Source organism: Arvicola amphibius, chromosome 9 (assembly GCF_903992535.2).
Source record: "Arvicola amphibius chromosome 9, mArvAmp1.2, whole genome shotgun sequence".
NCBI lineage: Eukaryota > Metazoa > Chordata > Mammalia > Rodentia > Cricetidae > Arvicola > Arvicola amphibius.
The window spans coordinates 118,800,567-118,826,682 of NC_052055.2; the positions used below are offsets into that span (position 1 = coordinate 118,800,567).

Below are 26,116 nucleotides of genomic sequence, written 5' to 3' on the forward strand. Positions count from 1 at the left end.
GGCCACATCTCCCGAGCTCGGCAAGATGGAGGTCACTAAAAAAACTAACAAGACAGGTTTGAGCAGTGAGGGGGAAAAAGAAGTGAGAACCTGAACCCACAAATGCAAGTTCACTTCTTGGGTGAGAGCACAGCGTGGAAGCCAGGGTGGGGGCGAGGTCAGTGTGTGCAGACTACGGGGACTGGAGCCCTGGAGATGAGGTCAGGGCACAGGCTGGGGACCACATGATGCTCCACAGCCGTGTGTGCTCATCTTGCTTCAAGCAGTAATCTAAGAACTAAATGGCCAGCCTACCACATGAGACCAGAGCCAAGACGAGGGTCAGAACAGCCTGGCTCCTCGACCACAGCAAGCCTGCCCAAATCTTTCATACGCTGGTTCTCGGCTTTAAATGTTACTTTTAAAATTTGTTAAATCAGAAGTCCAGGTCTGACCGGAATTAGAACGTGGACGTCGTTTTCCTTGAGACACTTTACCTAATAAGATACGGCTTTAAGCCACACCATGGTTTTATGACATTGCCTAAGATGTGGTTTATCGCGGAGTATACAAGCCGGTAAAGTCCATGTCAACAGGTGGGGGTGGCTGGAGGGAGCAGGTGCAGCCACGTTGGCTGGGCCTGGGCCCTCAGGTGTATGTTGGAGGAGGACCTGAGACTCCCTGGTGATGCGGATACATGGGTGCCGAGGACGGGGCCAGCGAGATGGAGGGAAAGGAATGCCCATGGGGGCGACTCAAGAAACTGGGAAAGAGCAGAAAAACTGAGCAAGGCTAGGAGAGAATGGGCTTCTGGGAAAGTCTGTGCAGGGCCGGGGTGAAGACAGGCACTGCAGTCCACACTAACTCACCCTGAGGACTAAAAAACCCAAGGGGCCATTCCTAGGGCCGTATATACTTACGTTCAATGAGAAAGAGAAAGCACACTATCCCCATGGCTGCCACGATGGCCCCGGGCACGATAAATGACAGTCCCCAGCATGTGGACACCCAGTAGCCGGCAATCAAGGACCCCAGAATGTTGCCCACGGAGGTGTGGGAGTTCCAAATCCCCATGATCAGGCCTCGCCTACAACATGGCATAACGGGACAGTGAGTGGTACAGTTGTGTCAAAATGGGATCTACACACAAAACTGGAGCAAGAGTGAGGTAGCATGAGGGCTGGGGCCCAGAGGAGCCAGCATGGCCCCACAGGGGCTCTGTCTATAGGGGCACAGAGGAGCCAGCATGGCCCCACAGGGGCTCCGTCTATAGGCGCCAGACTGCAGTTGCTCCAGCATGAGGGCTGGGGCACAGAGGAGCCAGCATGGCCCCACAGGGGCTCCGTCTATAGGGGCCCAGAGGAGCCAGCATGGCCCTACAGGGGCTCCGTCTATAGGGGCACAGAGGAGCCAGCATGGCCCCACGGAGGCTCCGTCTATAGGCGCCAGACTGCGGCTGCTTCTTAGAGACCTGTGCTTTCATTCTGCCTCAGGCTGCATCAGCCTGTAGTCCACCTTCGCTCAGAAATCTTGAGTCTATGATTCAAAGAGGGAAGGGGGGCTTTTCCTACAATTCCTGGAAGGCTCGGAATTTAAATCTGGGCCTCCATAAACATGGTAGTCAGTTGGCTATCACGGTGACAGAAGCTCACACTGGTGCACATGCCAAATAACTAAAACAGGCTTTCTAAATTGGGCCTCTGAGTCCATCTCCCGTTTTAGCTTCTCCATCTTGGGTGGCGTCTCTATGGTTACTTCACCCCAGCTACGCTAGGCAGGGACCACAAGTGACTACACTTTAGTCAGATCACTAGAGCTGGGCCAGACCTGCTAATTATGGACTGGGTGACCTTGCCGACTGCACGGCCAGATGCAGACTCCAATTTAAGAGGCCTGAAGGCCCAGGCACTCTATGTCACTCAAGTGTGAGGGAAGCTGAGGCCAAGGGCCACACAGCTCTCAGGTGTGGAGTCCGGGTCACACTACCTGCCTAAGTGGCCAGGGGGGGAGGCTGTGCTCTGTAGGTACATGGGTTCTGAAGGCTGCAGACCCATGGGGACTGTAAAGCCCCCATCTGAGAGCTTTCAGTACATTGCGTCCAAGAGGAGCCTCATTAAGGTTCCTGAAATAGACTGAAAAAAAAAAAGCCTTGAGGCTTGAAGATAATGTGGTCCAGTTTCTATCAGAATCTAAAAAAGAAAGAAAGGAAGGAAGGAAGGAAGGAAGGAAGGAAGGAAGGAAGGAAGGAAGGGAAAAAGCTGCTGAAGAAGGGGCCATGTTTTCCTCACCTTCCTTTTCCAAACCAGTTGCTGAGGCAGGTGACGACGCTGGGCCAGCCTGTGGTCTGCACCAGTCCGTTAATGATCTGTAGGTGGGAAGGAAGGCTCACTGAGGGGAGATGCTGGTCCCTCCCCATCCTCCCTGTGCTGGGACTCACACAGAAGTGACAGCACTCTATGTCAGTCTCCACCACCAACGGTGAGAAGGAAGTTTTATATTTACATACAGATGAGCTATGAAGTTTAAAATACATATGTAGTTCATATACATAAAAGATACAGAAACACGGATCTATTATAAAGTATATATATATATATATATACATATATATATATATATATATGCCAGAAATGGTGGAGCATGGCTGCCATCCTAGCTGCTAAGAAGGCTGATTGATGCAGGAGGACCGTTCAAGGAGGGTGACATCTGCCTGGGTAACATAAGACTCCATTCCAAATATAAAATCACACACACACACACACACACACACACACACACACACACACACAAGAACAGCAAAAGATAATCAACTCAAGCCTTACATGGTGGCTCAAACCTATAACTCTAGTCCTTAGGAAGAATGCTGTGAGTTTGAGGCCAGCCTGGGCTACATATGAGACATGGCCTAAAAAAAAAATGAAAAATAAAGCCAGGAACACCCTGACAAGTCGGGCTCAAGCGTTCAAGACTCCTTGGAATCTAAACATTCTGTAAAGCAAGAACTTTTCTCTTCACAGACTGGTTTATAACGGTAGCAAATGCAGCCTAGAAATGGTACATCTTCCCTGACTGCCCACGAAGAAGGTTCCTTCTCAGAAACCAACGCAGCCTCGATCCAGCTCTGGCAAGGTTTCCTGCTCTCTCCAAGCAAGTGTTGGACCAATACCAGGAGGCTCACATTGGTGTCATCAGAAGTGAGGCCATAGCAAAAAGCCCAGCCCGGTGCAGGCTGTCTCACTGGTCTCTGGACAGTGGATTCTCCAGGAGGCACAGAGAGGGCAGCAAGCCTGCCCACCCCCCCGCTGCTGCTTCTGAATTGACAGCTGGGCCTTTGCTAGAGGAGCATGCTGCAACCCCAGGGTCTTACTTTCCTTCCCTACTAATTCTGTATGTCATAGTCTGAGGCTTCTGCATCCAAGGAGTCAAAGCAGAAGGATCAAATGCATTGTCGGGCCTACAGTGGCACATCCATACCAGACGAATGTTCTCTAACCAGTGTAGCAGCCAAAGACACAACACTTGCACTGTTAGAGATTATAAATGATCTAGAGACAAATCATCTACAGGAAGATGTGCACGGGATCCATGCGAGCGCTATGCCGCTTAAGACACAGGACTTGAGCAGCCGTGGGCTTTGCAAGCACAGGAGTCCTAGAGATGATTTCTCCAAGGATGCCAGGGGTAGCCAAGCGCAGGCAAGAACAAAGCATGCTTGTCATAAAGTGGCTAGGCTTTCTCAAGCTTGATGGCATGGTCATGAAAAGCCAAACTAAACAAGAGCTGCTTTGGTTTTCTATCGCACCTCCCCGCCCTTTGCCATCTGGAGAAATCGGGCAGCCCCATTTCCTTTGCTAGTCAATATTTACCCATGGGACTGTGGGAGAGGACAGAAGCCAAGAGGTCCCATAAAGGCTGGGCTCTCAAGGAGGGCAAGCTGCGCTTCTGGTCCCACCCCTGCGTGCCTTCAGCACCTCTGCCCCAGCCCTGCAGCTGAAGGTCTCAGAGTTGTGTTCTGCTGGCAATGACTCCAACCCTGGCTACCTCATGGCCACTTTGGAGTAATCATTAAAGCTTCACACCACATTGACCTGCCACGCTGACAGCTCCTGAAACAGGAAGTAGCAGTCCAGGTGCCAAGGGAGGAGGGCATTCCTAAGCCAGCAGCTGGAGACGTGACCTTGGATGGGCACTGCTCTGCCCCTCACCAGCATCTGCCTTGGGACCCGAACTGTCCCGTTCCTCACAGTGAACCTGGAGCAGGCCCTTACCTGGGTCACCACGTAGAATCCCAGACTGTGGATGTTATAGAAATAGCCCAAGCCGAACAGGGCTGTGAAGGCACCGCTGGCCAGCATCCCGAAAGTCAGGTAATACCTAATCGGCAGGCGTTCCCCTATTATGCCGCTGAGGGAACAAGGAAAGAGGCAGGCATGAGGAAACAGCACAGCACACGGCCAACAGCTACAGCCACGTCTCCCGGATGTCATGTGCCATGCTCTGTGCGTCTGGACCTCGGAGTCTGGAGACTGGACAGAATGCTTCTCTGTGGAGCTCCCTCCCTCCCATGGGATCCCTTAGAGCCACCTGTCATAAAAATCACCAACCGTCAAACAATACAAAGCACCCACTTGGGGTTCGCACGAACACTGCCTCACAAAGCAGGGCTTGCCCTGCTTGTTAAGCCTCCTTTTATAGCAAAAACATGCGGCCGGTGTACAGAGCTATTTAAGATGTCAATCATTAAGCTGCAAAAGGGGACTTGAAAAGGGGACCCCGAGCAAGCCGCCCATCCAATGGGTGGTAACCAAGAAACCTGTGTGAACACACCCACTGGGTGGGTCAGCGAGGACCAAGACTCCCCTGCCTGGCCAACCACTTCCTGCCACAGCTGCTGCTGCCTGACTGAAAGACAGGTTTTCTTATTTGGTGCACAAGGCCCATCAAGAGGGGCAGAGCCCCAATGCTAAGAGCGACAAAGAGGCCCAGTGAGCTGACTTTCTGGAGTCTCACCTTCCTGGGCTGTTTGAGTGGAAAGTGAGTTACATCCACATGTTAGGTTGGCTCTGAAACTGTCACAGTGATGAGCAGACAAGGCTCCAGATTCATAACCGGGCAGACACACAGGACGGGTCACCATCACCATGACACCACGCTCTACCGCCTCACCCAGAGCACCACCAAGGACACACACGATTCCAGCAGATATAAAAGACCCTTTGTGATCTTTTAAAACTCCATGTGGGCTGGAGAGATGGCTCTATGTTCTGGAGGACCGGGGATTTGTTTTCCAGCACCCATGTCAGGAGGCTCACAACTGCCTGTAACTCCAGCTCCAGGGGATCAGATGCCCTCTTCTGGCTTCCATGGATGCGTGCGCGCGCACACACACACACACCTTCAGAAAATCTAGAAAATCCACAAGCCACACTTCCTTCCACATAAGCAGTCCAGGACTCCAACAAGCAGAGAACATGGGCAGACACCTGCCTGCCTGAAAGCAGCACCTTGGAGTACGTGCTATTGTTCCCAGGTCCTCTCCAGAACCTGCTTGCCAGTAAGCTTTCCCTCCTGCCCTCACCAAACAGGAGCCATGCAAATGACTTTTACACAGGCGCAGTGACAGTACTCCCAGCTAACATGTTCAGCTGAGCAGAACTTAACCACAGGGACTGGAGAGCATTCTAGAGCTCGGGTTTATCTGCTGCGCCTTGCTCACTTCAGGGGTCAGGAGACATCTCAGAGGCTGCTAACTTTGCCGAGGCACAGGACAAGGGGCTGAATCGTGTGAGCTCCCAAGAGTGTTTGCCACTGACTACCACTGAGAGGTGTCCTCTAGTATGGCCGCCTGGTGCCACCACCCGGCACCTCCTCTCTGTGGATTTAAGGAGCAATTCTGATGGAATGGACACCATCCCACATCATGTCTGACTCACAGAGGATTCACACCCACGCTGCACCACTTGCTGATCCTGCCAGGCAAGACCTGGGTATACCCATCTCCATATTTCTAGTCCAGCTAGAGTCACGTGACACCCACTGTCAAGACCTCAACTGCACAATGGGGTTGTGCCGTCATGCCTGCTTGTCGTGGCACAAAGCCTAGCAGTGAAGTGGCAGGTGTCCTTGCCTCCCTTCTGAGATTTCTGTATGGACCTCACGTCTAACAGAACCCCATTTCAATAAACTCACTGATGAGAGGCATGAGAAACCACCTTTGTTGATAAAAATGCAACAAGAAACCCACTTTATTTACTAAGCTGGGTTTCCTGGGCTGGGCATCTTTGGAGTGAGGGCAGTGCTACGTCCTGGGGTGTTTAGCAGAGTCTTTCATAGCTGCCCACAAGATGATGCTAGATTCCCCTCCCTTAGCTGTGACAGCTGCAGATGTTCCAGACACTGCTGTGTTCTCTAGGGGATAAAACTGGCCCCAGCCTAGAGTCACGTTTAAGCATCACTTTCTAGTAACTGAGAAACCCCCTAGCATTCTGCACACTGCAGAGTATTTGGGTACAGTAAGATAGACCAGGAGCATCTGCCCCCCAGGAGAGTGTGTGATTGGCAGACTGGTGGAGACTAGGCCCACACCTTATTGCTCTTTGGCCAGGCATACCTCATACCAGGGCACTTCAGCATCCTCTGCCACCATACACACAAGCTGAGCTTTATGTGGCAGGCATCTGATAAAGGGGGTTATATTTACCATTGGCAGGAATGACTTGTCCTATGCCACCCACCACAGGGTCCCTGGGCTGGAAAGGGTCTTGATTCCACATGTTGGGAGGCTCTCAGAGAAGCAGTTAAACACTTATAGGGATTCCCTGAGACTCCAGGGCTCTGGGTTGTCTAAATAAAGTCTCTTGAAATGAAGGCTGTTAAGCCTCTATGGTGCTTTTCCTTAATTCCCCCCAATTTGGGGCTTGAACCCAGGTTCCCTTGCATCCTGTGCATGCCAGGCAAACACCCTACCACCAAGTGATCTCTCTACAACGTTATTTTAAAATATGGTGGGAATGACAACGTCAACCAGCTCTTAGCCAGTCACTCATTCACTCACTGACCCTGGAAACCTCTGCTACTTCCTTCCTAGGTCCGTCCACTGACAGGAAAGAACAGTTTTTGTACTGAAGGGCCCAGAAGACTGGGAGGGTTCAGAGCACGGGCGTCCCTACCTCAGATACATCCCAATGGCATAGGCGCAGAGAAAGGAGTAATCCAGGGCTCCAAGAAGCTGCTGGTAGTTGTTCTTATCTGTGTAGGTTTGAGAAGCAACGGAAGGGCTCAGAATTATTTAGTAGGTTCTAGAGTTGGGCTATAAAATACAAATCTTATATTCTGGAAGTCCCTCCGAATGGGAGGCACTCTAATTAAAAACAAAACAAAAAAAATGGCAGCCCACCTGCTGGTCAGCTTCTTGTGAAAGAAAATAAAGCCACCTTTTTTTTCTCTCAAAATTGTCCTTGAATGTATCCTTCAGACTGGACATAAACCATACTGGCTGTGGTGGGCTTGACTTTGCATTTCAATGTCACCTGGCTGGCCCGTGGCACCCTCATCAGAGTTTGCGTGGCAAGCCCTAACCGCCAAGTATGACACACTTCAGGCTCTCTTCTAGAGATTTACCCAGCACAGACATGCTTATTTAAGGGGTGGCTCCTTTGTAACGTAGGCATTGAAGACCTGGTGGTTGCCAAGTAATGTTTGCTAGGGGACAGTTGTCACCGAAACACATACTTGAGGACAGCGGCACTGTCCTGAGACCAGCCAGGCTGTAGGAGCCTGGATGGATGGCTGTCAAGATTCCTAGGCATTTGACTAAACTCACCAAACGGGGCCCAGCCACAGTCGGTCTGGGTCGTGTTGTTCAGGAGCCAGTGGGTGGGGCCATGTCTGGTACTGCTGCTTGGACCATTGAATCTGGGCTCAGCTTCATCCCCGGCAGCACACTGCTTATGGAGTTCGCCCTACAGCAGACAGGGACGGTGGGGCAGATAAAGAATTTATTGGGATGTCTCAACCAGGTAAGGTGGCTTCCCCTCCTCACAGAGCAATGGTTTGTTGATCAGGAGGCCTTAGGTGCCTCCAGTGGCATTTTGCAATAACTCCAGTTCCCACCCACACAGCCAACCCAAGCACCATCTGGCCTCTAGAGGCCTAACAGTAGAGACAGCATCTGGCAAGAAAGCTCCAAGCTGAGGACCAACTGCCATTCATCCTTGACGGGCTGCCCCAGGGAAAGGAAGGGATTAAGTGCTGATGCCGACACCCGAATACTGCAGAGGAAGGAAAGAATGAGTTTTTAGGAACTGCTGGAATAGGACCGAGTCTCCAAACACGGCACTTGAAAAATAGTCAGTGGAACACAGGCTACGTGACTTTATCTCCATGAGTTCAAGCACAGATGAGAGGCACTCTCGTGGATGAATCTTATGGCTACTTAGAAGGGGATGATAGGGTCTGGCATAGGGGGCTGGAAATGCTCCACCTTAATTTAGGTGCTGGGTACTCAGGTGTAGAGGCAAAGACAGGTCAAACCAGATGCTTAAGATGAATGTATTTTATTGTGCACAGATCATTCATACATATATGTGTGTGTGTATATATATATATCACACATATACATATACATCATATATATGATATGTATATATAATACATATACATGCACACATGTATATGCATATTTACATAAATACATACATATATCAGCAAGTCAGGTGGCAAACAGTCCATCTTACCAGGACCAGCAAGCTGTATTAGGATGGAGGTGCTTGACAGGTAGCGGAGACAGGAAGGGAATGACGCAGCCGGCAAGTGTGAGGAGAGACTCTGAGGACAAGTCACACAGTGTCCTGCGTTGGTTTCCCCACCTGCACATGAGGCTGCGGCTCACTTAAGGAACTGAGATTGTGAAACCGAATACCACACTTACTACACAGTGTGTGGGATGGGGCTGCCCAGAGAAGAAAGCCACACTTGCAGCAGGAGTAGGCCAGGACCATCTCCTGGGGGAAACTGAGGAGTAGGGAACTCACTTTTTCATCTGTGAACTCACACTTGTCTTCTGCACTAGATTTCATAAAGGACCCATGTCACACAAAGCTCAGATGAAGCAGCCCACGAGGTATGGGTGAAGGTGGCAAAGATGACCTTCTGGTCAGGGGGAATGTCCCTCAGGAGACAAGGAATTCTTCTAGTGTCCTGGAGCTGGATCCTGAGAGTCATAGGGGCCTGGAGGCTGGTACAGAAAGTTGGTCTTGCTGTAGCATCAGGCAAGGAGTCACTTGGCCACCATGCAGGCGGCAGGCTCGTCCATCTCCATCAGGACAGAGTGGCTATCGTGAGGCAGGTTATCTGAAAGGCTTCCTTGGTCATCCTGGCTGGGCACAAGGCACAGCATGGCACATCGACAAAGCTTTGTGCATAGCTCTGTGCTGTTAAATGCTGACTTAAATGTCACCCCAAAGCTCACCACTTTATAAACTGATTATCTTCTCCCAAGCTTCCACTGGCAGTACTGACAGCCAAAGAGGCTCTGACATCTCTGTCATGTCGAACAGAATTTGGTCACTTGGACCTTCCCCCACTCAAGCTCCTGGCTGACACTGCCAGGGCTGCTGAGTGTGAGTGTGTGTGTGTGTGTGTGTGTGTGAGTGTGTGTGTGTGTGTGTGTGTGTGTGTGTGTGTGTGTGTATCCCAATTCTACCACCAAGACCTCAGTTTTCTGGCTACTTCATAGGCTACTTCCTGACTTCCCTACTATGTTCTTTCTCAAGGACACCACACCCAAGGGGGCTTCTCCATTATTGCTGCTCATTGAGGACAGTCGCAGGCCAGGAGGGTCACCTGCAGGACTAAGCGAGCATGCTAGCCTTGCATGGAAGTGAGAAACATGCATTCTATAGGCCATACTCAGAACAGTATTCTGGGACTTAACCTGCCCGGGGAACACCATCCATGGAAACCAGCACAGATTAGAAATGATCCAAAATCTTCCATAAGCCATAGGAGAAGTTTTCCGGTCCTGCCCAGGGTGAGCAGCACCCAGTACCCAGTACCCTGGTTAGTTAGGGTCACAGGCTCTGGGTCATAGACAGATATGGGCTGGGACCATAGACTACTGCTTGTAACTGACTGATCTCAGTCACACCCCCTGACCACCAGCGCTGAAGCCAATATGACAATGGCTGGAGTCCCAGGGTGGCTGAAGGATGGACTTCACACAGAGAGCGCCGCCCAGGTCCTTGCCTGCCCCTGGTGCTGGCATCTGGAGACTGATTTGCAGGGTGCCAGGGCACAGCTCCAGCAGCTAACCTCCAGTCTCACTGAACACCATATTCTCACACCCCCTCCCCAGCCTTTCATGTCAGAGATGCCATCTTTGCCTCTCCTGTAGCCCCGCTGGGAGGCTGCCTCCAAAGGATGAAGGACTCCGAGGCTATTTAAATAAGCAATTAGTTTTCAGTAACATTGCTCTATTTTAATATTGCAACAACATCTGTTCTGAAAACCAGGTGTTCGATGGGGGGGCATGGCAATTAAGCAAAATGAAGCCACGTTGAGCAAATTCTTATACTGGGCTGTAGGGAAACATACTGGGCTCCCACGGGCTAAGTGCCAAAGAGGCATTTTGGGGAGGGGATGCGTCCATTGAGGAACACGGTTTATGTCAAAGCAGTCCTTTGCAAACATTTACAGGATTATCTTTCAACAAGCTACACAGAAAAAAAAAAAATCTATCAGCTTGTTACGGCAATTGGTTAATAAGAACTGATCAGGGCTAGGAGATTAGCCTCGTCAGTTAAAGTATCTGCCTTGTGAGCCTGAGAGCCTCAATTAGAAGTCTGGAACCCATGGGGGAGGGGCTGGGTATGGTAGTGAGTGCTTTTAATCCTAGCACTGGGGAGGCAGAGACAGACACATCTCTAAGCATGGATAGCTAGCCAGATTAGCCAACTTGGTGAGTTCTAGGTCAGCAAGAGACTCAGACTCCAAACAGCGTAAAACACGACATAAGAATGACACCTGAAATTGATCTCTGGTTTTCTGCATACATGTTCATTCCTATGTGTGCAGCTAGATACACATGAACATGTATGCTCACACATGCATGCTCACATACTCTTTCTCACACACAGAAAAGAACTGACCAGTCAAAAGAGTGTTGTCAGGGCTGGTGCAAACGGCTCAGCAGGCAAGGGTGCTTGCTACAAGCCTGAGGAACCAGGCAGAAGGAGACCCAACTCCCACACGACATCTTTTGACCTCCCAGTGCACACTCCCCACACATAAAGAAATAAATGTACTTAAAAAGTTAAAAAGACAAAAAGCACAGTGGATCCTAGCTATAGGTGTCCTAACTTTTTACTAAAATGTTCCCTGGGAATCTTTGCATCACCAGCACTTGGGAGGCAGAGGCAGATCTCTGAGAGTTCGAAGCCAGTGTGCTCTACTTGGTGAGTCCCAGGCCAGCAAGGGGCACATCCTGAGACCTTGTCTATAAAGGAAACTTCAGAAAACAGCTTCCTCGACAGCTCTGGCCCTTCTGACTTCTGTTTACTGTTTGCCCTGGGGTTCCTACCATTTTCAATTCTGTGCACAAAGAGAACTGTCTACACACACTCCAGGGACCCTGCAAAAGTAATTCTCTGAGAAACCATCTATTTACAGGTTCTGATCTGGCCCAGCCTGGAGAAGAACCCCCCCAAAGTTCCCCTCCTTGGGGACATAGACCCCATCTGTCTACCAGCCAGGGAAGACATCTGCCTCAAATAAAGATGGCTACAGGTGGAGGATCATGGGAAGGGACAACATTATCCTCCCAGCTCTAGGTTTATCATTGTGTTTTTAAAGGCACTTTTTTTTTTTTAAATCGGAGAAAAATAAAAGTAGTCAGTGATGATTCAGGACAAGTGTAACCCTGATTGACCCAGCAACACTTGAAGTGAGTCATGATCACTGGCGAAACCCAGCTCAGTCTCAGCCGCCAGGTCCAAGTCCAGTAAGCAAATGTATTCCAGCTTTGTTAACAACCTTCTGGGAAATACAGACTGCAGATGGTGACTCATTGGGTGCCTGATAGAATCATTCCCATCCGTGGGGCCATTTGTGTCATTTACAGTGGGAGCTGCAGCGAGTGCATGCTTCCCAAAGTTCAGTAACGTCTACATCATACATGCAGACAGTCTTGTCTGTATCAAGAGGCAAAGTAGCCTGCAGGACTTGGCATAAGGCTAATCCATACACAAGGTACACTGGAAAGTCTGGGTGGTAAAGGGAACCACACTAGATGCTGACGATATGCAAGTAATCAGTTGTCTTGGAGACTCCAGGCCAGCACTGTCAGTAGCAGAGACCCAGGGCTAGAGAGATGGCTCAACAGCTAAGAGCACAGACTGTTCTTGCATAGGGCCCTGGCATGGTTCCCAGCACCCACATGTGAACCATGGTGGTTCAAAATTGTTCATAATTCCAGTTTCAGGATATCTGACATCCTCTTCTGACCTCTGAGGGCGCCGGGCATGCGTACAATACACATACATACTGTTAAGTCTGGAGAGTAGCCTCCAGCCCCTGGTATCCATCCCAGCCCCCCTGGCCTGGGAGTTACATTAGTCTGTAGTCCAAACCCCAGCATACCACTCCCACAGGGTATTTAAGTAGGCTCCCAGAGGAGAAACATGTGGTTCCTTGTTTGCACGTGCTCCCCGCATTCCTGTCTCCCCGCCATGCGCTCGGCCACCTGAGAGCATTGTATTTAATAAAATGATGGGCATCTTAATTCGGTTTGATCTGATCTAATTGGATTTCTTTGTGCCAGGGGAGTCACCCTTTCTTAGGATTTTTTCCTAACACATACATGTAGGCAAAACATTTATACATAAAAATAAAAATAGATAGACCTTAAAAAATAATAGAGACGGGGGCTGGAGAGATGGCTCAGAGGTTAAGAGCACTGACTGCTCTTCCAGAGGTCCTGAGTTCAATTCCCAGCAACCACATGATGGCTCACAACCATCTGTAATGAGATCTGGTGCCCTCTTCTGGCCTGCAGGTATACATGCAGGCAGAACACTGTATACATAATAAATAAGTAAATCTTTAAAAAAATTAATAGAGACCCTGGGGCCAGAGGACCAATGTAAAAGACACTAACATGAGCTCACTTACTCCCCATGACACCCAAGGGCTGCTGTGAGGTCCGCATTAGACAATTAACACAATAGACCATTGGTTATGGAAGTCTGGCTCAAACCAAGACCCCTCTTTAAGAAACTCAGAGGCTCCAACGGTGACTTCCGCACACCTGAGGCAAGGAGAGTGTGACCTTGGACCACATTCACACCCTTCCTGGCAAAACTCCTCCTGCTCAGCAGGCAGAGTCCAAGGGTCAGATCCTGCCCCAGAGACCCTACAGTGACCACTCCCAGAACACTCACCAAACCAGTCCCACAGGCAAGTGACTCTTTGGTGACACCCCACCATCAACCTGGTAATGGAAGTGGTCCCTCCCTCACCGTGCAGGCCCAATCTTTCCAGCTGGGTCCCAGAAGCCCCTGGAAGGCTCCCTGACCTTGTTTGACCCCAGGTCTTCGGTGCTCACCCAGGCCCCTGTCTGGGGCCACTCAGGAATTTCTCTAAGCAGGAAGAGTCACAGAGACAGCATTCAAATTTCCAGGGCTGGTCACTGGGCCCACGTCAGAGCCCTTGTCACATGTCATACCCGGGAGCTTTTAATGCCACTGACTGCTTTCCTACCCCCTCAGGTCTCTTTGAAACCTCTCTTAAAGGTTTCCGAGTGTTTTATTTCCACGGCAAACTCCTGGCTACCAGGAGCCAAGGAAAAACTCTGGAACCTTCTTAGTAAATAAACACGCCGGAGAAGGTGCCCAGGCGCCCAGGGGCAGCAGGCCCCTACCTTTTCTCCAATGCTGGGAGCCCTTCAAGGGCAGCTAGCCCTGCTCAGCTGGGAAGGTCACAGTAGCAGAGTCCTGGACCAGGTCCCTACTGGCAGATGGAAGGCAAGTGCGTCACAGAGCCATAAATAGGTGGGTCTTGGCCCCAGGAAGCAGCCTTGTTTCTTCTACGTTAGTCAAAAGCGATTCACTCTTGTGACTGGCCCACAGGTAAGGTGGGGTGAGAAAACACCCGCTTCCTCCCTAGTTCTGATGTCAATAGAGAGGACTTGAGGTCCAATGAGACACCTGTCCTCGGCCCATCCCCTGCTCTCCCGTGTACACTCAGTGTGTGAGCCGCAGAGAGGGCCACGGAACCAGGCAAGGGGTCAAACTGCACCAAGCGTTGGAGCCGCTTGGGGAAGCGTTTAAGACGAGATGAGCCAGGAAAGAAAACCAGACAATATAAATTTTAATTAAGTTTGGGGATTCTGGAGCTGTAGTCAGATGGAGGTGTGCCCCTGAGGGGATAAAGCATGAAACACTGTAAAGATTTGAGTTTCTGAAAATGGAAAATAAAGCAAACCATGGCAAAAGACCCTGAAAGGAAGATGCTGGAATAAGCAGTCTCCAACAATCTCCTGCCCTCATCCTTCTGCCCTCCGGCTCCCAGAGTCCCCAGTCTTCAGGTCGATTACCGGAGAGCCCTGTGTGTGATCTCTTACCTTCACGATGCTGATGGGCTTTCGGGACAAGTGGAAGCTTGTGTACAGCAGGAATGTCAGCAGGAAGATGAAGGCCCGGTACCTGGAACACACGTAGCAGACGGGGCATGAGAGGTGTCTGTGCAATTAGCCATGCACCAACCCCAATCAAATCTCACGACAGTCTCAGGACATAAAAACACTGCTATCCCTGATTGTGCGAACCGAGACCACCGAAGCCCTGCAGGAGCTGGGGATGCCGACCTCTTGGGTCCCAGCCTCTCTGCTCTATCACTCGGTCATAACAACAAACAGTTCTTGAGTGGATTCCACTTGGGGGCATGTTTGATGGCCGTCTACCCAGTAACAGTGTCACACACCGTGGGTTGAGGGTTCGATCCCCTACATGGCTCCCACAGGCCCTATCTCCTGTTCAGTTCATTTGCTTGAGTGACTCTCTGCACCAGAGAAACCCTTTCTTGCATCTGCCATTTACTTCAAAGCCCATGGAGCCAACCTGCTTGACAAGAACGAAGACACGCTGGGGCGGGGGGGGGGGGGGGGGACAAGTCTCTCCCCCTCTCTGACTACAAGATTTCTGAAACCATGAACCCCAAGAAGTGAGTCTCCCTAGGATGCTCATGCCTGGAGAAGGGAAGGGCTAAAGCCTGGGCCAGTCAGGAGAAGAGATCGGCAAGGAGAGCGGGTGGCTCAGGGAACGAAGCTGCTTGCTACCCAGCCTGATGACCTGAATTTGAAGCCCAGAACGAAGAAGGAGAGAATCTATTCCTGCAAGCTGTACTCTGACCTTCCACAACCCACCATTACAGGAGCAAACCCACGCCCGTACACACATAAACAAAAGCAATAAACAGATGCTTGCTTTTTTTTTAAAAAAAAAAAATAGAGGCTAAAATTAGCATTTCCAGACTTAAACAAAGGCCCTGGTTGACGTGGAGGAAGGAGGGTGGTCGCTCTGTGGGAAAGAACCCTCATGTAGAAACCGGCTTCAGAATATAGAATCGTCTGAACCCTCTTCTCCCTGGGGAAACCGAGTGGAAAGTCCACGGGACACTTGTCCCAGCCCACAAGGTGACAAGGAGAAGGTAAACCTGTGGAGTGCAAACCGCACTCAGGAGACAGAGCTGGGGCTGCCCCAGCAAGGGATAAGCTGCAAGTCTGTCTGTGAGAGCCTGCCTGGGGCAGAACAGGTTCTCTTCATTCTTTGGCCAAAGCTGCTAACGTGGCCCTTGCGCTGAGCCTGAGGCTGGTTGTGAGCCGCACACTGACCTCCCCAGCGCCATTTCCAGCTCCCAGCCAGGCTCTAGCTCCTCCCCAGACACAAGGCAGGGGCAGCCTGGGCATGGGTTTCCCTTCAGAGGCTCTCATTTGGACTCAGGAGCCTGGACACCTTCCAGCAATGACTGCTTAGGGCTGCCCCCCGACTAAGGCTCAACAGGAGTAGAGGGAAGGATGACTCAGTGGCCTCAGGCTTTCTGTCAACCCCTTGCCGGAATTGAAACTCTCCTATCCTGATGATGAGGGATGCGGAGGGCCGGGCCCTGACAGACCACATTCCTCAGTCCTCACTAGGTTTCAGTCAAGATGAGGAGGACAGGCTGCGCTTTCCATCAGGCTCCTTTTCAGGTGGCTGGGGAAGGTGGTACAAAGCGTGCAGGCAAAGGGCCTCTTCCGGACAGCCCACGCTCCTGCTGGTGAAGCCATAAATGGACTCTTCACAGAGAGAGAGCCTCCTGGAGGCAGGGCTCACAAGCCTCCTCCAGAGGGTTGGAGTCAAAGGCCAATGAAGAAGAACAGGCAGGATTTCCCAAAGGCAGAAAAGGAAGCCTTTATCTACAAGTGCCATGCTGCCCAGCCTACTTCCCCAACTTCCAAAGTCACCCTTCTTCCTTAGGCATCAGCTTCCTAGAGGACCTGGGGTGTGGGAAAGGCAGTAGTTGCAGACTTCCAGGAGGGTCTACAAGTAATAATCGCTCTCAGCTAGTGGTCATCCATCCCTGCTTGGTCACGGAAGAACAATCCTGGTCTATGAGGACTGAGGTCCCTCAGGAGTCCTTGTTCTGCCTGGTCCTTTATTGTCATCCTTCGTTTGTTTGTTTGTTTGTTTTTGTCTTTCGAGACAGGGTTTCTCTGTAGCTTTGAAGCCTGTCCTAGAACTAGCTCTTGTAGACCAGGCTGGCCTCGAATTCACAGAGATCCGCCTGCCTCTGCCTCCCGAGTGCTGGGATTAAAGGCGTGCGCCACCACCACCTCCCATGGCTTATCGTTATCCTCTTCACCATTAACAAAGCTGAGCCATTTTGCGTGGACAGGAGCAGGGCTTCTGAGCATCAGTTCATCCAGAAATAACGTCCTGATGATGTCATGAGTTAGAATGAGGTCTTGTCAGGTTCGGATGGCCCTGACCCAAGGACTAGTTGTCTTTAAGAGACAAGCCACACCCACTCCCTCCCCCATCCGCTGAGGCAGGCTGATCTTCAGCTTCCAGCCTGAGCTCACTCTCTTCCTCTTGGAGAGGCAGCTTCCCTACTGCCTCTCTCCCCACTTCTCCTCCCTCCCTTTCTCTCTCTCTGTCCTCTTCTTCTCCCCCCATTTCTCCTCTAAGTAATAAATATCCAATTCTATTCTGTACAATGTGTCTGTCCACGTGTCTCCCACCTGCTCGCCGCTGGGAGCCTGCACCTTCCGGGGACTCATTGTCGCCTGCCCAGCGGCTCGCGGTATGGCTGGGCCCTGCCCGGGGCTGGCGGCTCTCCCAGTCAGGGAACCTCACTGTCGCCGGGACCAGCCTGCCCTGCCACAAGCTGCTCAGGACCTGCTGGCAAAAATCATAACACTAGTGTCCTCTTAAGAAAAGAAGATGCTGGAAATGGGGGTGCAGGCCTTCAATCCCAGAATTTAAGAGACAGAGACGGGTGTGAGTTTGAGGCCAGCCTGGGCTACATAGAGAGACCCTGTCTCAAAAAAGGAAAAAGGACACAGAGACAAAGAGGAGGGCATATGGAGAGAGAGAGAGAGAGAGAGAGAGAGAGAGAGAGAGAGAGAGAGACAGACAGACAGACAGAGACAGACAGAGAGAGACAGAGAGAGAGCAGTGTGATGTAACTGGCTGGTTGGCAATGCAGTAGCACAAAGATCGGAGACATCCCTGGAACTATCAGACGGCCATGACCCTGCTGCCTTTCGAACTGCATGGGACTTGCTTCTGTGTTTTGAGAACTGGGTTCATGGTGTTTTGTTTCGGGAGAGGAGCACAACTTTGGTTTTATGTGATGCTATGGTAGACCTGGGGAGATGAAGTAAACAAAGAGAAGCCGGGACAGCCTCAGAGTTTTCTCTCCAGTGCCCGCTCCGCTTAAGCAGTAACGACAAATAGTACATGTCAATACAAGAATCGAGCCTAGGTTAACCCTGAGTTTCTAGCAAAAAAATGAACATCCTATCAATGCCAGCTCAGGGTCCGGATGCACTTCCAGACTCTCCTCAGGGGTATCTGCTATGGTTCAGACATGCCCAACTATTTGACATTATAACACTGTCATCTATTTTACTTAAGAACCATGCAGTAAAATTACAATAACCAAAATTTACACACACACACACACACACACACACCACACTCCACCACCACAAAACAAACAGACAAAAAAAAAAAACCTCATGGTTTAAGACAATTTATGGTTTTGTGTTGGACTGTATCCATTGCTATCCTTGACTGCCAATCCTATGTATGGATGACTACTAGCTGGTGGTGCTGCTTTGGAAGGTGGTTAAACCTTTTGGGGAGGGGTCTTAGAAATTGATGTGTGGGGACTGGGCCTCGAGGCTTACAGACTGGCCCTACTTCCTGTACCACGGAGATGAAGAGCAAATCAGCCTTGTGTTTCTGTCACAGCAGCCCACAGCAGCTTCCCTCGCTACACGGAGGGACTGCACCTTCAGACACGCACAAGAAGACCTTCTTCCCTTAAGCTGCTTTTTTTTGTGGGTCACAGAGATGAGACAAGTAATTAATACAGTGTCCTTGAGTGTCATGATCCTCGGAGAAGCAGCGGCAGCCACTGCGGCATCATCTGGTCTTGGTTGGCTGTTGCTTGCCTCAGCCACATAGGGACTCAACAAGTGCTTTTTTTGAGAATTAGTCATCAGTGTGGCTGGTTTAGAAATGAATCCTAACCCTTTCTGAACTCAGAAACCATGCAACCAGATACAGAAGGAAGGCCATGACTTCGTCAGCGCCTGGATCAGGAGACAGATGTCGCTGAGATTGACACTGGTCATTTAAGACACCGCCTGCCTTGGCCACAGGGCCGTTTTCCACACTAAGTAGAGACTAAGAATCTCGTGGGAGCATGCACGAGATGACGGAGATGGTCCTGTCCTGTGGTTCACAGGGGGACATCTGTGAGGATGCATCAGGTACTTTTCTCAGTCGGCGGGCCACCATCTGCTCCTAGGATCAATTATTTGAAGTCTCAAGTTGTCCTAGATCTTGTCAGCAAGCAACAGTGCCTTGGTGTCTTACTCATGGCTTTGTTTCCTGGCATCGCATGGAATTCCTGCCCAACTTCTGCTGCTCCTGCCAGCCGAGGCATAAGTGTGTCTCTGAGGCCCTGGTTCCCGTCAGTGGGAAGAGGCACACACACACAGAAGACCCCGAGCTGGGTATGCAGACCAGCCGCACACAGAAGGGGACCCAGAGCTAGGTGTGCATACCTGCTCTGGGCCTCTGGGGGGTCCCTTCTCATTCCACCTCCTGCAGCGTGAATTCGAATTGGTCTTAATTATAAGAACCTGAGTCAGATCTCGGGGTAAGTGCTGAAAGATCAGAGAAGTAAAGGAGCCAGCCATTAGAGACATCTTTTACCTCTACTGTATTCTCAGGTTGAAGTGGGCAAGATCCTGTGTCCACAAATCCTCAGGCTGAATGGCATGAGCTCCCGTCTCCTCCTGCCTTATATTCCTCTCTCTGCCCAGCCATATATATCCCTTCCTGTCTCCACCTCCCTAGTGCTGGGATTAAAGGTGTGAGCTATCACCGCTTGGCTCTGTTTCTCTTTTAGACTGGATCAATCTCGTGTGGTCCAGAGACCCTACTGCCAAGGCCTCAAGAGTGCTGGGATTAGGTGTGTGCTGCTACTGTCTGGCCTCTATGGCTAACTAGTAACTCCACACTGTGATCTTCAAGCAAGCTTTATTTGCTAGATCACAAACAAAATATCACCACAACCTCTATACATCTAGTCCCTCCTCCTCCCCCACAGCATCTTCAGCCCCTTTCTTCCCCAGCCCCACCTGCCAGAAGGTGCCATCTGACTTCTAGCCAAGAACACCTGCATATCCAAAATGAAAGACAACCCATAAAACAGGTGTTTGAACCTTTCCATGACTCAAGGTCATAAAAGACAGGTAGGCCATGGGACATTTTTAGACTGAAGGAGGCAAACCCTGCAAGATGGCAAAATGCAACATGCAGATTCTAGATGGAACAGGAACCGTCAAAGATCTTGCTGGACACTGAACATGGTATTTTAACATGACCACTGATTGAAGCCTTAACCCAGGGCCTCATGCTGACCAGCACTCCACCATTGGACAACATGCCCAGCAAAACACAAAATCTGCATAGAAATATCTAAAAAATAAAAACTGTACAGTGCCTACCACACCCATCTACGTAAAAGTAGGAGGAACAGACGAGAAAAACAGCAAACAGTAGCAATCTGTGGACACAAGAGCACACCACAGGTCCACAAGACAAGCTAAACCGTCTCCAAGTACGAGTGTGTGAAGGGTTGTGACTGGATCCCTAGCTGACCTCAAGGGAGAGCTGTCGAGGAAAGCCAGCTGCAGAGGTTCCCAAACCCGCCCTGAGAGCTTCTGGAAGAGCCCAGCGGATCGTTGAGCGGGTGAGTGGACCAGAACAAGACTGTGTAGACAACCGCCATGCTGAGCAGAGGAGAGAGGGAGTTTAGCTTCCCGAGAAAGACCACAGAGAACCTCAGTGGCATGAACTGTCTCCACAGAAGCAACCAGAAAGGCAAGGTGGCTCCTCCACTGGTGATAGGCATTACAGGCTCCTGTTGCCTGTGATCTGAAGGACTTTCTTTTCTTCTTTTCAAAAAGCCTTTGTTTTCCTGCTAAGTGCCCTTTTCCACGTCTCCTATTAGAGATGATAATAAGCCCCAGATTCTAAATACACCGTGGGACTCACATGTCTCTCTGAACCTCCATGACTGTACGAGGAAAACCCTTTTTCTTGCTCACTTGTCTTGTCCACTTAACTTGCTAGTGCCCAAGCACTCAAAGTAAAAGGGGAGGAGCAGGGCTGAGGTCTCAGCTCGGTGACAGCATGCTTGTTTAGCGTGCACAAAGCCCTGGGTTTGATATCAACACCAGCGCTGTGGGAAGTCCTTCAGCCAATGGCCTTTGGTATGCTAGTCCACTTTGGGCATAGTCCCGTGTACTATAAATGGAGACATAGGGGCGAGTGGGACCTCCTTGGCTGCTGGATTCCGCTCTAGTTCCCCCGCATATGCAGAGGACTGTGGATCTCTTTCTGTGAGTCTTCCCCCTAATAAATAAACCTGTGTTATACTCCATTCTGGGCTAGTGGGAAACTATTTTATATTGTAACACACACCACAAAAATAAAAAGAGCTGGGCGGTGGTAGCGCAGACCTTTAATCCCAGCCCTTGGGAGGCAGAGGCAGACGGATGATCTCTGTGACTTCGAGGCCAGCCTGGTCTATAAGAGCTAGTTCCAGGACAGGCTCCAAAGCTACAGAGAAACCTTGTCTCAAATAAATAAATAAATAAATAAATAAATAAATAAATAAGAAAGAAGAGAAAAGATGAATTTTTCCTTCCTGACAGATTAGGAGTCCAAATACTGTCTGTGATGTCACCACCAAAGCACTGGACTCTTGAGGGCCACCACGCCAAAGCTATGAGAAAGCCTGACACCCGTGCTCTATAATGAAAGATGGGTGAAAAAGGCACCCAATGCACCCTGCCGCTCTGCCCCACACATCACCATGCCGGAGCTTACCACTGATCCCGGGAGAAGGAGACGATGAAACGAATGCCCACAGGGAGTCGAGCCATTTACGTAGCCCCTGACCTCGGAGCTCCAGTCCCGAAATCAGATGCTTCAGAAGACAGGCTATGGCTCTGTTCTTTTCTTTTCTTTTCTTTTCTTTTCTTTTCTTTTCTTTTCTTTTCTTTTCGACAGCCTTGCAGTTCACACAGCCTGGAGAACAACAGCAAACATGTCCTACTGAGTCATGTCCCCTCTTCTTTCCATCCGATTCGGCCAAGCTCTATGGGAGAAAGACATTAAGAATCTGAGGTCCTGGGTGGTGGCGCACACCTTTAATCCCAGCACTCGGGAGGCAGAGGCAGGCGGATCTCTGTGAGTTCAAGGCCAGCCTGGTCTACAAGAGCTAGTTCCAGAACAGGCACCAAAGCTACACAGAGAAACCCTGTCTCGAAAAACCAACCAACCAACCAAACAAACAAACAAATAAAAAGCAAGCTGTGGTCCTGATGCTCATACCTCTGAAACACTGGTGGGCAGAAGTCATTCCACAGATGGGGAGAAGCCACCGACAGCTGATCAAAGTTACACTTCTGATGCCAGAGGAAGCTCCCACCATGGATGCCCTGGGGCAGAACGCTCAAATGGAGCTCACGGGTGCTCTAATGATTCCTGAGGGGAAGTGGGCACTCAACGCTGCCTTCAGGGCTTCCAGACACGAGTCTGGCCAGTCTGCCCCAAAGCACACATCTATTGTTTAGTCATGTGCACAATTATCAGAGCATGGGGTGGGGGCGGGCACTGGACTAGCTCGTTCCATTACTGCTCACTAGGACTCCTGTGAGCCTCAGCCAGAGAGGATTATGGGCCTGGGCAGAAAGCAGCAGAAGGGATCAATCGTCAGTTGCTTAGGCTGTGGTTCTGCAATTGAGCCTGCCACACCTAACACTGGGGATGAACTTCCCAGCAGCCGTTGTGGATCTCTCTCCCATGCTCACGTCATTGGCTTGGGAAATGAGCTTGCTCTGAAGGCTGGGCTGACGAAGGGCCACGCTAGGTGGGACAGAACAAAGCCAGAGAACAGATAAGGGGCCCGGCGCGCTGGCGGGTCTCCTAGCCTGATTCCCCACACCACCCTCCGGGCATATTTTCCCCAATCATTGTATTTTTCCAAAGTGGAATCTACTTCTCTGCCTCAACGAATATCCTGGCGGTGTAGCTCAGCAGTGAAGTTGCAGGGCAGAGGCTTTGGGTCCCAAACCCCACAGTTCACCTGCAGACAACCAACAACCTTGAAGACAGTTTATTTAGCCCAGAAACCAGAGTCACAACCCTCATGGAGGTGTAGAGGCCCTTTCTACCCCAGCCAGGAGAGCTCCACCTTTCTCAGGGTCCCATGGGGCCTTGGCAAGTGTCACTCATTCCTGACCCTCCACAGACCTACAGTGAAGTGAGCCAGTCTGTTCCTTTAACTTCTCCAGCTCAAAAATGAGGGTGATGACCTAATGGTACCAACACTGTTATACAAAGCCGTGATCTCAGGAAGGCCTTGGCACAGGGCCTGGTACACAGCAGACAGCCCATTAATACCAATGTGGGTGGCTCTGCGGGCTTCCTATATCCTAGTGCAGAACAGGAGCAAGCTGGAGCCAGCCTGGTGACTTATACCTGTAATCCCATCACTCAAGAGGCTGAGACAGGAGGACCATTTTGAGTTGGAGTCCAGTCAGGGTTACCTAGTGAGTACCAGGCCAGCTAGAGCATAGTAGCAAGATCCTGCCTCTGGATTAGATCAAAAGTTGTAGGACTTTGCCTCAGATCTCCTTATGTAAATGATTATCTTTCAAAAAAAGGTTTGCTCAAAAGGAGTTCTTTTTGGGCTTGATCCTATATAGGCTTCTAGTGCACCCGTGAATTAACTGTGATGATAGCTTTGGGTTAAAGGATTTGGTTTCAACTGTACAAGGCTTGAAAATGGATAATCAGGGTCTAATTTTTTCCTCCATCAAAATACTGAAAATTTACCCTTTGCTACCAGCAAAATCTATGTGTGTCATCCAGCAAAACCTGGTCCAACAGCAAAGTTCCAGAAGGTCCAAAGAGGAAAAAAACTCCCGGCTTCCCCTGATGTATGTACATATGTACGTGTGTGTGTGTGTGTGTGCTATCCATACTCACAGGAAGTGTACCTTGGGATGGACAGATGGTGATTCCACATTTGGGGTGCTGAGAACTCAGTTTAACAAAGCCCTTTTTTTGCTGGCCTGGACAACATCCCCAAAATCTGTTCCCTCAAACTCCTGGGTCAGGATGGCTATTGACACACCCTCTTGGAGCCCAAGGCTTAGCTTTCACTCTAAAACAGTGGTCCTCAGCCTGTGGGTGGCAACTCTCGCATATCCGATGTTTACACTGCAATAACGGTAGCAAAATTACAGTTAGGAAGTAGCAACAAAGTAACTTCATGGGGGTCACCACAACATGAGGAACTGTATTAAAGGGTCTCAGAGTTAGGAAGCTTGAGAACCACAGCTCTAAGAGGAGAGACAGCTAGCCCAGCTAGAAGTCTAATCCCAGGCCTTCCATTTGCCTGGGGGCACCTTTCTCAGGCTTAAGTACACTTCCTCCTGCCCATCCCCACACAGAGGGGGGAGCTCCCAGAGGGGGAGCACGTGGCTTGGCTGACTGGCTCTGGTGTGTAGCCTCAACACAGAAAAGTAGTTTTTAAAAGTCACCTCTTAGAAGCACCCAGTGAATTTCAGCCCATTAAAGAAAAGGATAAGAAGGCAGTGTTATCAGACAGGGAAGGGACAACAATTAGGAACTACTGCATTGTGACACCACCCCTGCCAGGCTCAGAAGCTGTGCAGGCCAGCCCTTCCGACAGAGCCTGGCCAAGGGTAGAACAGACACAGCTATGAACTGTCCTTCCAGCCCCAGGGCTCAGAGCCACCTAGAACAAGGTCTGCCCACCCTTCAAGGAGACTCAGAAGTGGCTAGAAGTTAGCAAAAGAAAGAATAATGCCTCAAGGGTTTTCCCCAACACAGGGACAAAAATCATAGCACCCTAAGGCAATGTGTCAAAATGAGGGCATTTAAGGACAAACCTGAGAACCAGACAACTCCCTCTAAGTTTCAAGAGTTTTTGTTTTAAACCAAGACAAATTACAGCCTCTCCAATTAAGCACTTTCTAAGCCTTTAAAGACTCCATTTCCCACAGGAGATAAACAGAAACAGTTATTTTCACTTGTCCTGGGCATAAATACAAGTAGGAGTCAGAATTCTGTCCACCACTGCTCTTAGCCCATTCACAACGAACAACGCAACCCAGGTGTTGCCCAGGAAACTGGACCTGTAAATCTACTCTGGAGACCACAGGGTGCAAACCGGTTCCCCCAAGAGAGGGAATTTCCAGGTATCCTCTAACCAGGTATGAAGAAAGAAATCAATGTGCTAAGCCGATCTATTTACCAACTCGCCCAACTTCACGCAAGTTCGGGGCGGCAGCCGAGCCAGCAGGCAACGGGGAGCCCAGGTGCAGAAAGCTCTGAAGACCAGGAAAAGGCAGTTTAGGAATGCAAACCTAGACAGAGGTGAGGAAGGGTCTACAGTTAAGATGTAAATCTTTACCTGTAAGGTCACCAAGATCCCAGGGTGGACCCCGAGTGCTGGAAGATTGGTGCATACGCCTGGGAGACTTTCCGGTGATTTAAAGCTTTTATTACTGCCAGAAGGTTAGCTGTCACTGCGTTGGTCACTGAGCCCGAGCTCCAGGAAGCAGTTCTTTAGCAAACAAACAACCAGAGAACCCAGGGTGCTGGCTGCGAGCTTTCCTAAGGGCTTTGCGAGCCGGCTCCTCCCCAGTCGTACAGCCTCCTGGCCGGGTGGCGGAGGCTACGGGCACGCCCACGTCCCCAACGCGCGGCTGCAGACAAAGCGCTGGGTCTCCAGCAGCCGACTCCCCACAGCTGTCACTGCGGCCCGGGACTGGGAGGGGACCCGGCAACACAGCTAGGCGATCCCAGCCCCGGGCCTTTGGGGGAGCCTTCTGCTTCCTCTTCCCCGGGAACTCGGTGTCGCCCGGGATCGCCCGGCTCTGTCGTCCAAGGCCACTCTAGGATCCTTTGCTTCAAAGACTTCCCTCTAGGAAAACCACTTGGCTGGTCCCGGGTTCTCCAGCCACAGCATACAGGGACAAACGGCGGTGAGGCCGAAGAGGGGACGCAGGGCGCGGGGCGCGGGCCCGCTGGCAGGTGCGCGGCCGCTGGCAGGTGCGCGCAGCTGGGGAGGGTCCTCTGTCGCCCCCGCGCCTACCTGCGCTCGGCAGCCCGCGCCGCGCGCTTCCTGCACTAGACTTCCTGGAGCGGCCGCCCTTTCACTTTCTCAACCCTGCGGGCGCCGGCCCGAAGCAGCTCCTCCCTCTCCCGCGCGCCCCCTGACCCCAGCCCCGCGCGCGCCCTGGGACCCAGACGGCCCTTGA

At 50.8% G+C, this 26,116-nt stretch overlaps 1 protein-coding gene across 2 annotated transcripts in view; it reads right to left on the minus strand.

The window, feature by feature from the left end:
• The window catches only part of Slc37a1 (solute carrier family 37 member 1), a 49,713-nt gene extending 23,922 nt beyond the window's left edge, over positions 1 to 25,791 (minus strand). The window contains exons 1-8 of one of the 2 annotated variants that reach the window (XM_038342398.1): positions 25,267 to 25,791; positions 21,648 to 21,848; positions 14,597 to 14,678; positions 7,802 to 7,940; positions 7,149 to 7,227; positions 4,248 to 4,383; positions 2,268 to 2,344; positions 900 to 1,066 (exon numbers count right to left, since the gene is read on the minus strand). In XM_038342398.1, coding sequence (XP_038198326.1) covers positions 900 to 1,066; positions 2,268 to 2,344; positions 4,248 to 4,383; positions 7,149 to 7,227; positions 7,802 to 7,940; positions 14,597 to 14,678; positions 21,648 to 21,703 — 736 coding nt within the window. In that variant the 5' untranslated portion in view covers positions 21,704 to 21,848; positions 25,267 to 25,791. Of the gene's footprint in view, positions 1 to 899; positions 1,067 to 2,267; positions 2,345 to 4,247; positions 4,384 to 7,148; positions 7,228 to 7,801; positions 7,941 to 14,596; positions 14,679 to 21,647; positions 21,919 to 25,266 lie in introns of both variants that reach the window. The other variant, XM_038342397.1, reaches the window with a different exon arrangement.
• Between the last annotated feature and the right edge of the window lie 325 nt (positions 25,792 to 26,116).